The 15,568-nt window shown below is 34.6% G+C and overlaps 1 protein-coding gene across 3 annotated transcripts in view; it reads left to right on the top strand.

The window, feature by feature from the left end:
• The window catches only part of EPHA3 (EPH receptor A3), a 362,563-nt gene that overhangs the window by 265,857 nt on the left and 81,138 nt on the right, over positions 1–15,568 (top strand). For all 3 annotated transcript variants that reach the window (XM_055086086.1, XM_024120412.3, XM_024120411.3), the window contains one exon: positions 15,178–15,302. In XM_055086086.1, the coding sequence (XP_054942061.1) occupies positions 15,178–15,302 (125 nt within the window). The remainder of the gene's footprint in view (positions 1–15,177; positions 15,303–15,568) is intronic.

Below are 15,568 nucleotides of genomic sequence, written 5' to 3'. Positions count from 1 at the left end.
GTAGGAAAGGGAAAGAGTATGGGATTAAATACTAGTCACTACATTTTTTTTTAAATCTACTTTTATAGAAGATAAATGTTATCTTCTATAAAATTTAAATAGAAATGATCTCATTGCTTATATTACAACGCAGTGTAACTGGAAAGTATGAATGGTAAAACTGAAATGAGGGAAGTTTGTGAATATGAATGTGAGTACCACAATTTGCTAATGTTGTTTTAGTTGAGTGTCTTAATATTTTTAATTCTAGGTTTCCTTTGTTTTTTGAAATCAGAAAAATTCCCATCTTTTAAGATTGCTGTTAGAATTAAAAAAAAAATGTGTGAATCTAATATATAAAAGTATCAGTAATTGAGCTTTACATAGTGTACATGTACATGTATATACACATATATATGATAGATATATTATATATTGAGTGTACATATAAATAAGTCTTTTTGTGTTGGATTTTTAAAACTAGTACATTCAGGTTTTACATTTCATCAGTTTTCTTCCTTTCCGTATCAACTATGGGTATATAGTTTTCTCACTGGTGTTGGATCTGATGATTCATATGATTTAAATAATTTGTGTTCAAATTTCATAAAATATTTGTATCCATCAGTTTTTTTGGTTTTACGTTCGTATTTAATAATACAAACATGGTCTCCTCTATATTGCATGTTTTCCACTGATATTTGGGTTAAAATGTGTTGCTTTAAGATTTCAAAGTTACCAATAAAGTTGACATTAAGTATTCAGTTGCCAGTTTTTGCAGCAGCCACTCTTGGGATAGTTTGTCATCAATGTGATTCGTCATTTCCTTGCATGAACATTGCTAGTTAGCAATTTGTAGTCCATAGAGCCTTTTAATTTGTCTTCAGAAAAATGACTTTGAACATGTTATTTTGTTAAATTATAGATGTTAACTGAATAAATTCTTTGGTTGCATGTTTTCTTTCTACAATCACTTGATTGTTTCCTGTAAAACCCTGCTGACTTTTCATGGAATATGTTGGAAAATTTTTCTCACAATTTTCCTTCTGTGTCTGTCTTTCTGGTAGTCACTTCCCTTATTATAAGCTTAATTGCTATGGATTTTGCAATAAGGACATGCTCATTTTTTTATTGTTCAAAACGTGTTTTACTTGGGTTGATTTTTTTTTTTTTTTCTTATCTGATTTCAGGATCCACCATTTCACAAGAAAGCTAGTGGTAAATTACCTAAAGCACTTCCCAACCTATGGCTGTACATTTAAAAACAATATGAATGAAGAGAACACAAACATTTTATTATGTGTAATTGCCTATGCACTGGATGCTTTATATTGAACACAAATGTTTATGGAATATTCATTCCACATGTACCTATTTGCAAATTCTATACATTGTTTAGAACCCAGCATCTGGTCTTAGAGGATTCTTATTTCAGGATCCCTTTTCAGAGGATTAAACCAAGCCAACAGAGCCCAAAATCAGTTAGACAGTCAGTTATTTCTAAGGTTAACAAAGAGTAAAAGTACCATACTTTAGCCATTCAGGAAAGCAAGATGTGTACATAGATCCATAAACGCATATATGAAAACCAACTGTGAGCCCCCCTAGAATGTAACAGGGGTAGGAAAACTCGGTCGCGTTTGGAGAATGGACTGCCAGATTTCGCAACCTCAAGTTTACTTTGCCTCTAGCATTTTTCCCTCATTTTTTTTTTTTTCTAGCTAGGTGCATTTTGAAGTAAATTTAACTTGAAAAGTATGTTTCTAAAGCTAAACCACAGACTGTGCAATGTGAATAATAATGATCTTTGGCTTATTGTTTTTCAATTCTAGAAGAAATCTGACAGACCAGGCCAGTTATCCTGTCTGTATAATAATTCATAGAGGTTTTTTTTTCAACAAACAAGTCTGAAAATTAGATAAAATATATGGAGCACAGTAAAAAAAAAATGTTCAAAATCATTCAAAGCCATGCAATTAATTTAACCACCTCTCAATTCTGGTAAATAATGCCTACTTTTTACTTCAGGTTATTCTTTTTTTTTTATAACTTTATTGAGGTATATATTACATTTCATGAAATCCACCCACTTCAAATATACAATTCAATAATCTTCAGTAATTTTACTGACTGATGCAACTGTCACCATAAATCAGTTTTAGAATATTTTTATTCCCTCCAAAAAGTAATGATGATGAACTCATCACTGCATTTTTAACTCAGTTTTTAAATATAATTCTAATTTGAGTCTTTACATTGAATTTATTTTTTCATAAATAAAACTCAACACAAAGTGACTTAAGTGCAGTTCACAAGCTTGGGAATGAATGTTTAGAATTTTTCCACACCTCAGTTAAAATGAAATGTCTCTCCTCTAAAATCTGAAGTTTATGCAGCATTGTCTGAGAACTGTTCTATGTAAACTAAAGACAATTTATTGTCAGCTATTGGGAATTAGAAATGCAGGAACCCAAATATAAACATTGAAATGAAAGCCAAACTCGTAAAAGAAACAAGTATTACTATATTTGTATCTGCATAATTTGTTTTTTTATGCAATCCAAAAATGGAACAACTTAAGGCTATTTTTTCTAATGTGCTAAAATTTTTATGGGGCATGTAAAAATTAATCTGCTCCAGCTCTCAAAATTCTAAGGTCAATTATGTGAAGTTTGCTTAATTGCAAAACTATGTATTGATGCATTTTTCTTATTTGAATGGACTTGAGAATTAGCATTACTCCAACATTCATGGCTAGCTAAAAAGGTATTTGACAAAAATTCTTTAGATAAATTAATCCTGTGCCTGGAACTAAAGAGGTCAGGCCACAGGCATCATGGAAATTAAACAGCAGGTAGTCTGCCTCTGCAATTTCCTCTTTGTTTTCTGCTTACAGTTTTAAAAATCTCTGTTTGTGGGGAATGAAATATTATTTAGGACAACTAAATGTTTGTATTCCTTAATCAAGTGATAGGGGACAAAGAATGAGGGAATTTGCTTGGGAAGTGTCTTAGTAAGGGCAAGCATAGGCAATGCAAATTTTACAGCCAAAAGAGAAATTTTGCAGGCATAATTGCTTTTGGAGACTCTGTAAGTCTCTGTTGATGTGCATTTTGTTTATATGAATATGCAAAACACTCAAATTGGCATATTCCCCACCTGCATCTTACAGACAGCTAGACTACAAAAATTAATAAACACAGTCTCTTTTTAGTAATTCATTAGTTAATTTTTAAAAATTATTATTTATTTTTTATTTTTGTCTGCGTTGGGTCTTTGTTGTTGCTGCGCGCGGGCTTTCTCTAGTTGCGGCGAGCGGGGGCTACTCTTCGTTGCAGTGCGCGGGCTTCTCATTGCAGTGGCTTCTCTTGTTGTGGAGCATGGGCTCTAGGTGCGTGGGCTTCAGTAGTTGTGGCACGTGGGCTCAGGAGTTGTGGCACGTGGGCTCAGTAGTTGTGGCTCACGGGCTCTAGAGCTCAGGCTCAGTAGTCGTGGCTCACGGGCTTAGCTGCTCCGCGGCATGTGGGATCTTCCCCGACCAGGGCTCAAACCCGTGTCCCCTGCCTTGGCAGGCAGATTCTTAACAACTGCGCCACCAGGGAAGTCCCAATTAGTTAAACTTTAATTGATCAGGGGTTTGGGATGATGTAGAAGTAATATTAGGATTCATGTAATAGTTAAGTGTATTTAGCCTTTTCCTATTACTTAAAATTTTTTCAGGTGACTTCTTTTGAATTAACCAATAAAGACTATTATGTTAAGAGTGTATCTATATTATAAATAAGTTCCTAGCATAAAAGCAACATGGAAGTAGGGCTATTCCGAAAGATGATTTTATTGTCATCAAAACATTTTACGTTCTATATAATGACCCATCAAAAATGTTCTCTTTTCTGGAATACTCCCTTTTCCCATTTTTTTTCAAGCCAATGAGAATTTCTGTATGTAAGTAAATTGGATAGCTCTGAGTTAATTCGAAAATCTGATTTCCAAATGTTTGACCAGACTTTGCAAATTTCCTGTTATGGGAGGTTTGGGCTTTTACTTCCCTAAAGGAAGGGATCAACCTACATGATTTCTAAAAAGGACCTCCCTCCCTGCTTCAGTTAGTCTCTGTTGCACTCAAGGTAGAATTGCTAGGTATACACAAGCCATATAGGCCAGGCCTAAACAAGCCATATGCTAAGCAGAATTTCTCAACATTTTTTTCTGCTTCCACACACAGGATCAATACTATTTAGATGCAACATATACTTCTATGGTATACATTTATGGGGGGATAATGCATTATAAAAATTCATGCTTCATACAACAGTGAAGAGTAAAGTAATGGTTGCTCACTCATGGATGTGATACTTATAAGGACAGTTGTCATTCCTTCAGGAATAAATCAATTTCTCACTCAACCAAGAACCGATATAAGTGAGAGTGAAGTTATTGTAGGACTGGACTTGATTTTATACAAAGGCATGCATGCATAAATCTGTGTGTGTGTGTGTGTGTATGTGTTTCAAATTTTAGTACCTCAGTTAAAGTTAGCTATTTATTATCTGTGACACAAACCCCAACTAATCCTACTACAAGAGTGTTTATATGTGGTGCCTTAAAGAATTCTGGACTGACACACTGTGATATCATTTTCTCTGTCTTCTTTTCTTTTCTTACTTATAAAAATGAAAGGATCCAGCAAAGAATGAACAAAATTATTTACCTTGGGCCTCAACAATACCAACTAGGAGCAGGTCCAGATAAGGATGTCAGCTTAGGATTTAGTGTCTAGTATCTAACTAACAATGAAGTTTAACTAAAATCATGCAGAAGTACCTCTCCCTTAAATAGCATAATAGGTTAAAAATGTGTTTTATCAAAGCTTCTGCAGGTAGAATTTAAACCTGAGTGTTGGTTAAACATCAAAGACAGTGCATCATAGCAGTTTCTGGGTTTGAATAAAGTAAGAAAAAAATAATTACTGCAAGACTGTGTGCATACCAGGTATTTCCTTAGATATCTCATTAGTTGTCTGTCAAGAAGAGGTCTTTTATTTGTTTGAAAAAACATCTAGATGCTATTCCACTACAGTGATTATTTTAAAATGTAATTTTTATTATTATTCAGGTATGGTAAGACCAGCAGATTAAGGAAATAATTGCTATTGAAAAGGTAGTTTGTTATTTACAGTTCCCAAGAGGAAGGGGCATGTCATACCTTGGAGGACCACACAGAGAAGCACCAGGGTCAGTCAGGCGGTAGAGGAGCAAGGAAAAAGCATGGGCAAGAGACTTTACTGTGGTTCTGTAACAAAGACAAGGCAAGGCAAGGGGAAATAAGGTAAGTATACTTAGGATTGGCTAGTTTGAATAATTTCAGCAGTAGACTGTGAGGTATAAGGACTTTCTCTAGTTGTCTGGTACCTGGTTTTAGATGATAGGGGCAGAGGAATATTTCCTGGTAGAGCATAAGAGCCAGATGGAGAAGGTAATGTGTTGATTAGTTTGCAGTATGAGAGGCACACTCTTGGGCCAGTCTTTGCCATTTCTAGGAATTGGCTAACCCTGGGAGAGGCAGCCTATCCCTGGTCAGCAAGGGTCCAGATGCCAAAGCATCAAGAATACAGAAAATAAAATATCGTTAACAGTGTGACATATCAATATTAAGATCTAATTATGCAAATCATATATTTTACTTCTTTTTAAATTGAGGCAAGATTTATATATAGTGAACTGTCTTAACTGTAAGGAAAATTAAATGACTTTTAATAAACATATCTACCCCTGTGAAAATACACAATATTTCTATCAGTGTCCCCTTTCCTTTTGTAGTTCTAATTCGTGAATAAAAGTTTAATTTACTTAAGACCAGTATATATTTTGTCTATTTTCTAAATGTAACATACATAATATATTGTAAATTTTTCCTCCTTTCTGTTCTGCTTGAACACATGAACCAAACAACCCAAGACCCAAGAGGGTAGCCTTTCAGACTAGTTTTCTTGCCATTATCTGTAAAGCGGAAGCTGGGTCAACGGCAGTCCTCTTTTGCTCCAAAGGTGCGTTAAAGTTGTATAAAGTTGTAGGTTGTATAAAGTTGTAAAGTCCACTGCTGCACATAATTAGAAGGCAGCAGGCTGCTTGTCAGAAGCTCCACAGAGAATGCCACCAGAGTCCAGATTTAGTCCCTTCTGTCCTGTGCTGGAACGTGGCCACTCTATTCCTGAAGGACTCTTGAGTCAGAACAGACATACTACCTCAGCAATCCTTTGAAACAAACAAACAAAACCTCACACTGTGGTTAGCCTAGCTCTTGTCTGAAGCTTTCTCTTCATTCATCTGGTCTTGATCTTGTACCATCACCCTTTTCCCCACCACATCTCTATTATCTATATTCAACAACTGCTCCTCTCAGTTTTTGGAGACATCTATACTAAAATAATTCTGTCTGTACTAAATGTGCTATATCATTTGATTTTGCCCAAGATTTGGTATTTAGTATTTAAACTTTGATTATTAACTTCGGTTTTGAAGTTTCTACTCTATTGTCTGTATTTTATGGAAGCTGCTGAATTAAGACAACAAGCTTACAATCTTACATTGGTTAGGAACTTGGGATATTAAAATCCTATCAAAGCAGATTTTCTAAATAGAATAACTAGGAAGCTTATCCAAGAAGAACTTTGAAAAATTCAGGATTAAGACATATTGCTATTCCAAAAGCCAAGTTGTATCTTCTGGAAATTTTAAGATATTTAGAAATCTTATGAAGTGAGGAATTTCTCAGACAATTTTCGGCTCTCTGGGAGGAAAGATTCTATCCTTTCCATGTATATTATCTCTGGAATGCATTTTTCTAAATTTAGGCTCAGGCCTTAGAAGTGTGAAGTGTGGATTTTCAGAAATAATGTAAAGAATATTGCATATTTTAAAATAATGCATACAGAGCTAAATGTCTATCTGTCTAGGAATTTTGAGAGTACTTTATGCTTCATGTGTAATCGATGAAGGAAACGAATGCCCTAGATGTAATTTAATTTTAGTTGTCTCGTGTTAAAAGACAGCTAGACCCTCCAGCAGCATCACATTATCTGTGTAAATAGAGAACGTTAGGCTAAACACACACACACACACACACACACACACACACACACACACACATTTAGATGAATAACCACCTGCCATTTTCATTGCCTTGTATATGCATGAAGTCCTTGATTAGGGCTCACTGGACTCAGAGACTACAGGCATGTTGAGAGTACTCATGGCTCTTCTAAGGACTTAAAGAGAAGAATATTGTAGAATATCTCAGGAAATCCAAGGAACATTATTTTTTTTCTAAAATGTACTGATGCTATAAATGTATATAATGTCTCCAGGAATCTCAATATTTTATGACAGGTTTGCTGGTATGCTGCATTTTTCAAAGACAACTAGTTTTAAAAGAAATCTTTATTTGTTCTACTTTCAGTTATTTCCTACCTGCAAGTTTTTTTTATTTTAGACTTAACTCTTAGTGGATAATAAAACCCTTAAAAATAGCTATGTGTCAATATTAACCTCTTTCACAGTGAAGAATTATATCTAGAAACCTATGATTACCCCCCAATAGATTTTCAAAGCCATATTACATATAGAGATTATAGAAAATATATATACTGGTCTCTGCCTCCTGGTCCTGGCACAGAGCTACTAAAACTCACAATTTCCTAAGCAATAAGAGTACTAGGAACTTCTTTTGTCCTTTTGTCTTCTACCCCAGTTCCTAACACCACACACCTGAAGCTCTTGTAATTTCTTGGGTGATAGGAGTGTCTTTTGTTCTAATGAGGTGACTCTGGGTGGGCTCCTGAATGTCTTCTGGAGGAGGACTGCTCACCAGAAAGACCAAGCCTTTATTAGAAGCCTGGAATTTTCAGCCCACCCCATTCCCTTGATAAGGAAATGTAGTTAATGACCTGTCATGCCAATGTGATGAAGCTTCCATAAAAATCCAATGGTATGGGGTTAGGAGATCTTCCAGGTCAGTGAACACACCCCAGCTCCACAGAGACAGAAGCTCCTGGACATAGGAACCCTGCAGACCTTGCCCTATGTCTCTTCATCTGGCTGTTCTTCTGTATCCTTTATCATATTCTTTAATAAACTGGTAAACGTGTTTTCCTGAGTTCTGTGGCCACTCTAGCAAATTAATTGAACCAGAGCAGAGAGTCATGGGAACCTCCAATTTGTAACCAGGTCACACAGAAATTGTGGGTAACCTGGGAAGCTTCTAATTGTGATTAGCATCTGAGGTGAGGGGCAGTGTTGTGAGATACAGCCTTTAACGTGTGGAATATGACACTCTTTGCAAGTAGATAGTGTCAAAATTGAGTTAAATTGTAGGAAACCAAATCAGAATTGATTAGTGTGGGGAAACCTACACATTTGCTGACCAGAAGTGTCAGAAGTGTGATAAGTATGGTAGTAGTGTGAGAGTAAAGGAGAGGAAGAACTAGATTTTTAAAAAACGTATTGAAGATTGATCCGATTGTAAAAGGATATTGAATGATATTAAAAGAAGGAGAACTTAATGTTAAAGATCAATTGAAAAATGAAAAACAGCATCTCTTTTGATGAATTTATGCAATAAACATCTATGAAATGAACCCTTCTATTACTACTGTTTTCTTTCTCTTTTATTGCTCCATGCTGAGATGAGAATGAGATTATACATTTTAACTGCATTCTCCACTCTTTAAAACTACTCTGGGGTATTCAAATTTTAATAATGAAAATTTTAAAGGTTTTAGAAATTTAGAACTAAGAAGCCTAAAATTTTGACCAGAATTTTCCTCTCTGGAGAGATCTTGCTCAAAATTTACTTTCAATGGTATACGTTTTAGAATGTTTTTCTCCCAGCACTATTGATTCAGTTTAGAAAATTATTTTTCTCTTTACTATACAAAATAAATGATATAATTTTATAGAAAAAGGTATCTCTGTTTAACATCTTATAATTTTCATTTTTGTTTGAATTTTATTATTTTAATAATAAATCAGGAGCTAAATAGGATTATCTTTCAAAGGAACTAGTCACAAAATATATTGTACATTTTTTTTGCAAAGCTAACCAAACTGAATAAATAGATTTATGTACAGATGGTGTGACGCTAGGCACTAAAGACTCTGAGGAACTTACAATCTAATGGGAAGACACACTAGTAAGCAAATGGTATAATTGCAACACAATGAGATGGGCTAAATAATAAGAGAATGAACAAACTATACTATATATCAGAACAGAGGAAGGAGCTGATTAACTGTTGCCTAAGGGACTCAAAAACAGCTGTATATTAGCAATGTCTTCCTAAGGATAATGAGTAGAAGAGATTTTTCCAGTGGAAAAGGGAAGAGATTGAGTGTTCCAGACAGGGAGTATATTGCAAGTACAATTGTAGGCAGTGGCCTAAGGAATTGTCTTTAGAATTTTAGTTTGAAAGGCGAGCAATAAATGATAAATCTGGTATGTATGTTACAGTCTAATGAGGAATCTTAAATAATAATGTAATGAATTTCAAATTACATATCCTATTGTAGTCCAGAATTTCCCAAATGTGTGATCTTAAGAGGTTTCTGACATCAAATTCTTCAAAATATCGATTGCTAGACCTTTTCTTTGAAACTTATTTTTTAGTTAACAAGTTTAGGAAAACTAATTTGAAATTATGAGGTTTTGAAGGAGAAGACGGTTAATGTTTCATTTGCTTTATAAAATGATAAATAATCAAAAAATGTGTGGAAAATTGAAGGAAGTTCTGGAAAGATTGAGATGAGAGGCACAGAATCCAATGCACGTGAAAGATGGCAATGGTTTGAACTGAAGCAGGGTAGGAAAAACTATAACTGGGTAGAAAGAAAATTCATCGACTTTCAGATGCTGAAGCTGATTGGCATGCAGTGTTATTGGTGAGGGAGAATATATAAAGAAGTATAACTCTGAAATTCAAACTGGTAGGCTGTAAAAATGGTGAGTCCTGGGATCAAAACAGGAAATTCCGGAGAGCAAGTTGGGGAAATCAGGATAGGGGTGGTAAGATGGAGAACATTAAGCTATGAATGATTATGCTCATTCAAACTCAAGAGTGTTTCTGGACTTTATAGAAATGTCCACTTCTGAAAAAAAACTAAGAGGGAAATGTTCTTAAGTGGGCATTGTAATGAATGGTACAAAAAAATAAGAGAGGCATGCTTTTAAAGGCATGCCTGATTCAAAGGAAAAATCTTTCAACCATTTACTCGATGATATTTTCCCATGGAGATAATTTTTAAAAGCTTTGGCTCCATTAGAAAAAGAAATACTGAGCCCTTTTTCTTATTACTTTAACTTGTCCAATCTCTAAACCGCAGAGATACCTCAGAGGTTCATTAGAAATTCCCAAACCCAGAAAAAGGAAAGTCCCAATAAAAATAAACGAACCAAACCAGATCCTTAGAGGTGAATTTTGAAGTTTTGACTCCCTGATTCTAAGGATGGGTCATATTTTAGTTACAGAATAATGGTAAATACCTCTTAAAAACACCATAGTTAAAATAATAAATCCTTTCCACGTCTGACAGTAGATTTGGATGCACAAGTATTGTGTGATTCAAATACAAATTGTGAACTACACAAGCCCCATCTCTAACCAGATCTCTTTACATAGAAACCTTTCTTAGCCTAACATCTTAGCTTGCCCATTGTAATCTGCTTTTCTTTTATTACATTAGATGCAATCAATGGCTCAGGCTAGTCTGACATTGAAAGAAAATCTTACTCTTCCTCTGTAAATAAATAACTGGGGTTCAATTATGAATTGTTAAGGGTTATACTTCTCTGTCTATCTTCTGGACTAGTCATGCATGTCTCTGATTCAAGAAACTGCCATTACAGTGGCCTGGAAATAGGGAAGAAAATACTCAGGGAATAATTCAACCCTTGGTTCCCAGAAAGGTATGTCTCCTTAGAACAGAAATTGAAAAGCATTTTGATACCAGCTTTCACAAAACACCTATTACTAGATAACATGGGGTGAAAGATCTGTCGAGTCCTATGTCGTGACCTAAGAAAAATTTTAAAGAATGAATCGAGAGAGCCATGAGCAAGTTCACTGTGACACCGCAAGTTAAGAAATTTTTCAGTATTCAGAGTGTTCTGAATTTTTCGGTGGTGTGGAGAAAGTTCAAAAAAACTTCATGGAGGGTGATTAACTGTATGATTTATGGGTTTATTTTTCCCTCCCAACCTTCACTGTTTTTCTCTTTTATTTGTATTCTTTTAAGAAATATTTTAGTTAAAAATAAAATTTCACTTTACCAAGTATATCATATCTCCTTTCTTTATTTCCCAAAGAGCACGTATATCCAATTATACTCAGAATAGCAAAAGTTAAGGATCAAATATTTGCTCCCTCTCAAATACCAGCACAACAAAAATGTATGTTACACACCCAGATGTTACTTTAGAGTTATTAACTTACTAAAAATTATTATCTTCCTACTGTTTTACTTTTTCTTCTTACTAGTTTCTTCATTTTTTTTTCCCCTACAAAACTATTCATTCACTAAACTGTGTAAATTCCTGGGCCCGTTTCATATCAACCTACTTAGTCATCAACTTCTTCCTGTTAATAAGAGAATCATTGTAATAATATTTCATTTGAGGTATATAAAATTCACCAGACTAAATCTCTTAATCCTGGGCTGTTGAAGTGTTCCTCAGTAATTGCTATTTTAGCTTATACGCCAGCATTTTGCCAGGGAAAACCTATGCTTCCTCTGCCTCAGTAACTTTTCACTCTCCTTCCAAGCATTTCTCTAATTTTAGGATTTTTTTTTTCATTCTGTACAACTATTACCCACCACTCCTTCAAATCACAAATGTAAAAAAACAGAAATGAGAATAAAATAAATCAAATGTAAGATATACATTGCATCATTGATATACATTGTATCACATTCTTTTATACAGAAAAATAAGAATTTCTATGAATTTTGAAAATTACTTTGAACACATCACTCTTCGATACCTAAAAATGAACCAAAAAAAAAAAAATCACTGTTTCTCATCAATGTTACAAATTGTATTACAACACATGAGCAAGTATGGATAAATTATACTTCAAGACATGAATTAAGAAGTGTTCTAGAAAACATTTTAGAAAACGTGGATACCGTGGAGTGCCCATGGAATTTTTCTCTTGCTACATGTGTTTTATTATGTCTTAAAATTATTTATTAGGGGAGAGAAAAACAATTTCTGTTAATTATTTATTAATATTAAAATATTGATGATCATTACCTAAGTGTAACAGGATTTCAGCTGGTGCACTGGGTTGAAACTGCTGAAATGCAGACAGTACAAGGGGTGTGTATTAAAAGAGCAGAACAAATGACTTAACAGGGGCCTAAAAGCAGCAATCTGAAAAGGTTCATTTAACTTAGAGGTGGCACAAGCGTCGAGCAATTACCTCTACTTAAGTAAGTGTGGAATTACAAAAGGCTATTTATTACAGTCCAACAGGGCACTGCAGCTTGCTCAAAGACCTTTGAAGAATTTCAACAGTTATACAGTCTTGCTCAGTGTAGCAGCAATAAAATTTAAGCAGATCCCCAAAAGAGCCTGGAAAGCTTTCATTAAAAAGTTAATACAATCTTCTTCACAACTGTTCTTGGAAATGAATTATTTTCTCTCTCTTCTTTTCTAAGGAGAGATGTTATACCTGGTAATTTTCAAACCTTCTTTGAAAATGTATTTTAACTGTTAAGAAAAAGAAACCAGGGTCACGGTGATATGAAATGAAGTAAGGAGGGTCTTCATGGGTTTACTAGGAAAGTGTTCCAACATTCAGCTTCTTTGAAATGCTCTGTAAGCACACATTAGAAGTTATTCTATTAATGGATTTACTTCAGGAGGAAAGTTGGTGGAATTTCTCCATTATTTTTGTACAAAAAGCAACATTTGGTTCCAAGGACATGGGGGCTGAAATTATTCTATTAACGATTAGATAATAAATTGATTTTTCTAAGTATTAGAGTAAGTAAAAAGAAATTAATTATTAAAAATTTAATGTACCTGTTATTTATTTCTAACTCAGTGATGTGTTTATAAACTTCAAATATGTTTATAAAATTTCAACTAAATATAACCAAAATAACTTATCCTTTGCTTAGAATCAATTTCAGAGCAGCAAACTGCCTCGGGGTGAGAGCTGGGAGTGTTGTGAAGCCAGTTTGAGAAATAAAACAATAATATTGAATAGACAGAAAGTGAACATAAAAGGTAAATGACATCAAGTTACATGAAAGAACGTTAATTGTTAAAGGGAGCAAGATGTGAATAAGAAAATGATTTTACTTTTCTATCAGAAAAGCAACACCTACATTTTTCTTTGGAAAAAGATTAAGTAATCATCCCCTGGCCGTTAAAGTAATGAGGCTTTAATTACAAAAGTTCATAAGAAGATCTTACAAATAATAGAAATAGGTGGATGGAAAATGTACTGCAATAGATCTTTCGTTTAGGTTTACACTTTCTAAAAAAGTGTCACAAGGCAAGTTTAATGAAAGCTCTATTTTTAAGTGAAGAATAAAAATGAAAGGCATTTATAGACAGGAACAATTTAGGTGAGAGGTTGGATGCAAAAGTCGTCAAGTAATAATCATAGAAACATCAAATCAACATATAGGGAACATATATTGCTAGCTGTTGTAGGGAATACAAATATACTGGGTTCTAATAGTCCTTGATTTGAGAAAAATCTATAAAAAAATATGTCCTTTAGCAATGAAAACAATTCAGCAGTTGATGTGCCTGAGAATTCTACATTTTTGTTTGTTTCATGTTTGTAATTTATTTTGCTGCATTCCATTACGGCAGAATGCCACCGAACCCCACAGTGAGATATTTTGGTTGGTCATTGTAGCAAGATTGAGATTTGAAAACAAGGGTAGGACTTCCCTGGTGGCACAATGGTTAAGAATCTGCCTGCCTATACAGGGGACACGGGTTCAATCCCTGGTCCGGGAAGATCCCACATGCCGCAGAGCAACTAAGCCCGTGTACCATAGCTACAGAGCGTGTACTCTAGAGCCCGTGAGCCACAACTACTGAAGCCCGCGCGCCTAGAGCCTGTGCTCTGCAACAAGAGAAGCCACTGCTATGAGAAGCCCACGCACCACAATGGAGAGTAGCGCCCGCTCACCACATCTAGGGAAAGCCCACGCGCAGCAACAAAGACCCAATACAACCAAAAATAAGTAAATAAATTTATTAAAGAAAAAAAAAGAAACCAAAGGTACTTTGATGGATAGTATGCATTTTTCTTTTTAATGGAAGGATTTGAAGTATATCTCTTAAAACATATTTAATCTTTCATTAGAAAAAATGGTGACCCTATGATATCTGATCCAGATAGTTTTTTATTCATTTTCTATACTTTTGATAATGCATAGAAAAACATAACAAATATAGAGTCATCACCCAATAAGATGCCTCAAAATGTATGTATAGAGTTGTGACACAAAGAGCACTCATTTTCTCTGTACTTCTTACTAAATATATATTTTTTTAAGAAATGAAAATGTAAAAGCAGAGATTGATTTTTCCTTATATATATTTTTAATCATGAGAGATTTTTGTCAGAAGTCAAGACTTACTATACTATGTCCTAAATCCTACCTATTTTACAATACACTGAATATTATTATTACCTATGGATACCATGGGACTCCTTGTGCGTAATGGATTCCAGTCCTCTTACAGAGTTGCATATGAAAATGTTATCAATGAGCTGAAGAATCTGGGATTCATAACATTGCAACATTATAACAAATAGGTAGTCCTGATGTTTTGTTCTTTTTTAAATATATCAAATATATTTCATTGCTTACATTATAGTAGCAGATTGAAAACATATGCTCACTTGCCACTAGTCCACCAGCAGCTGAAAATCTCAGCTCATTTTCCATAGGCCTGTATGTACCAGGGCTATAATCCAGCTTCTGAGGCTTGATATGAGGCCAGATTAATACTCAAGAGCCTTTGAAATGGAAATAGTGCTTTCTTGCCAAAGATTAGAACAACAATAGACCTCATTTGCTTGTTCCCTTGCCTCTCTGCTCTTCTTTACTGCCCTTCCCAATCCGATTAATTTTCCTCATCCCATCATCCCCTCCCATCCTCTCTTTACAGCTCCATCACCTGTCATGACGATTAAGAAAGATCGGACATCCAGAAACAGCATTTCTTTATCCTGGCAAGAACCTGAACATCCTAATGGGATCATATTGGACTATGAGGTTAAATACTATGAAAAGGTGGGGAGATAATGTTAAAGGGTTGAGTTGTGTAGGGAAAGAGGTTACCTTATCATGAGTGTGCTCTTTCAGAGAAACCAATGACACTGCTAGCAAGTGAAAGAGCTCTGTTTAGAATTCTGGTCGTGTGATACCTTTGATTTATAGGTAGAGGTGGGTTTAGAAATCATTGTGTCAAATATCCTCCATTCTATAGCAATAAGCCATAGCAAAAGATGTCACTATCAAACATTAAGTCATCTAGTTATGGTATTAGAGATGACATT

The sequence above is a fragment of the Physeter macrocephalus genome, chromosome 1 (genome assembly GCF_002837175.3).
Source record: "Physeter macrocephalus isolate SW-GA chromosome 1, ASM283717v5, whole genome shotgun sequence".
Lineage (NCBI taxonomy): Eukaryota > Metazoa > Chordata > Mammalia > Artiodactyla > Physeteridae > Physeter > Physeter macrocephalus.
This window is presented reverse-complemented; position numbering and strand designations above follow the sequence as displayed.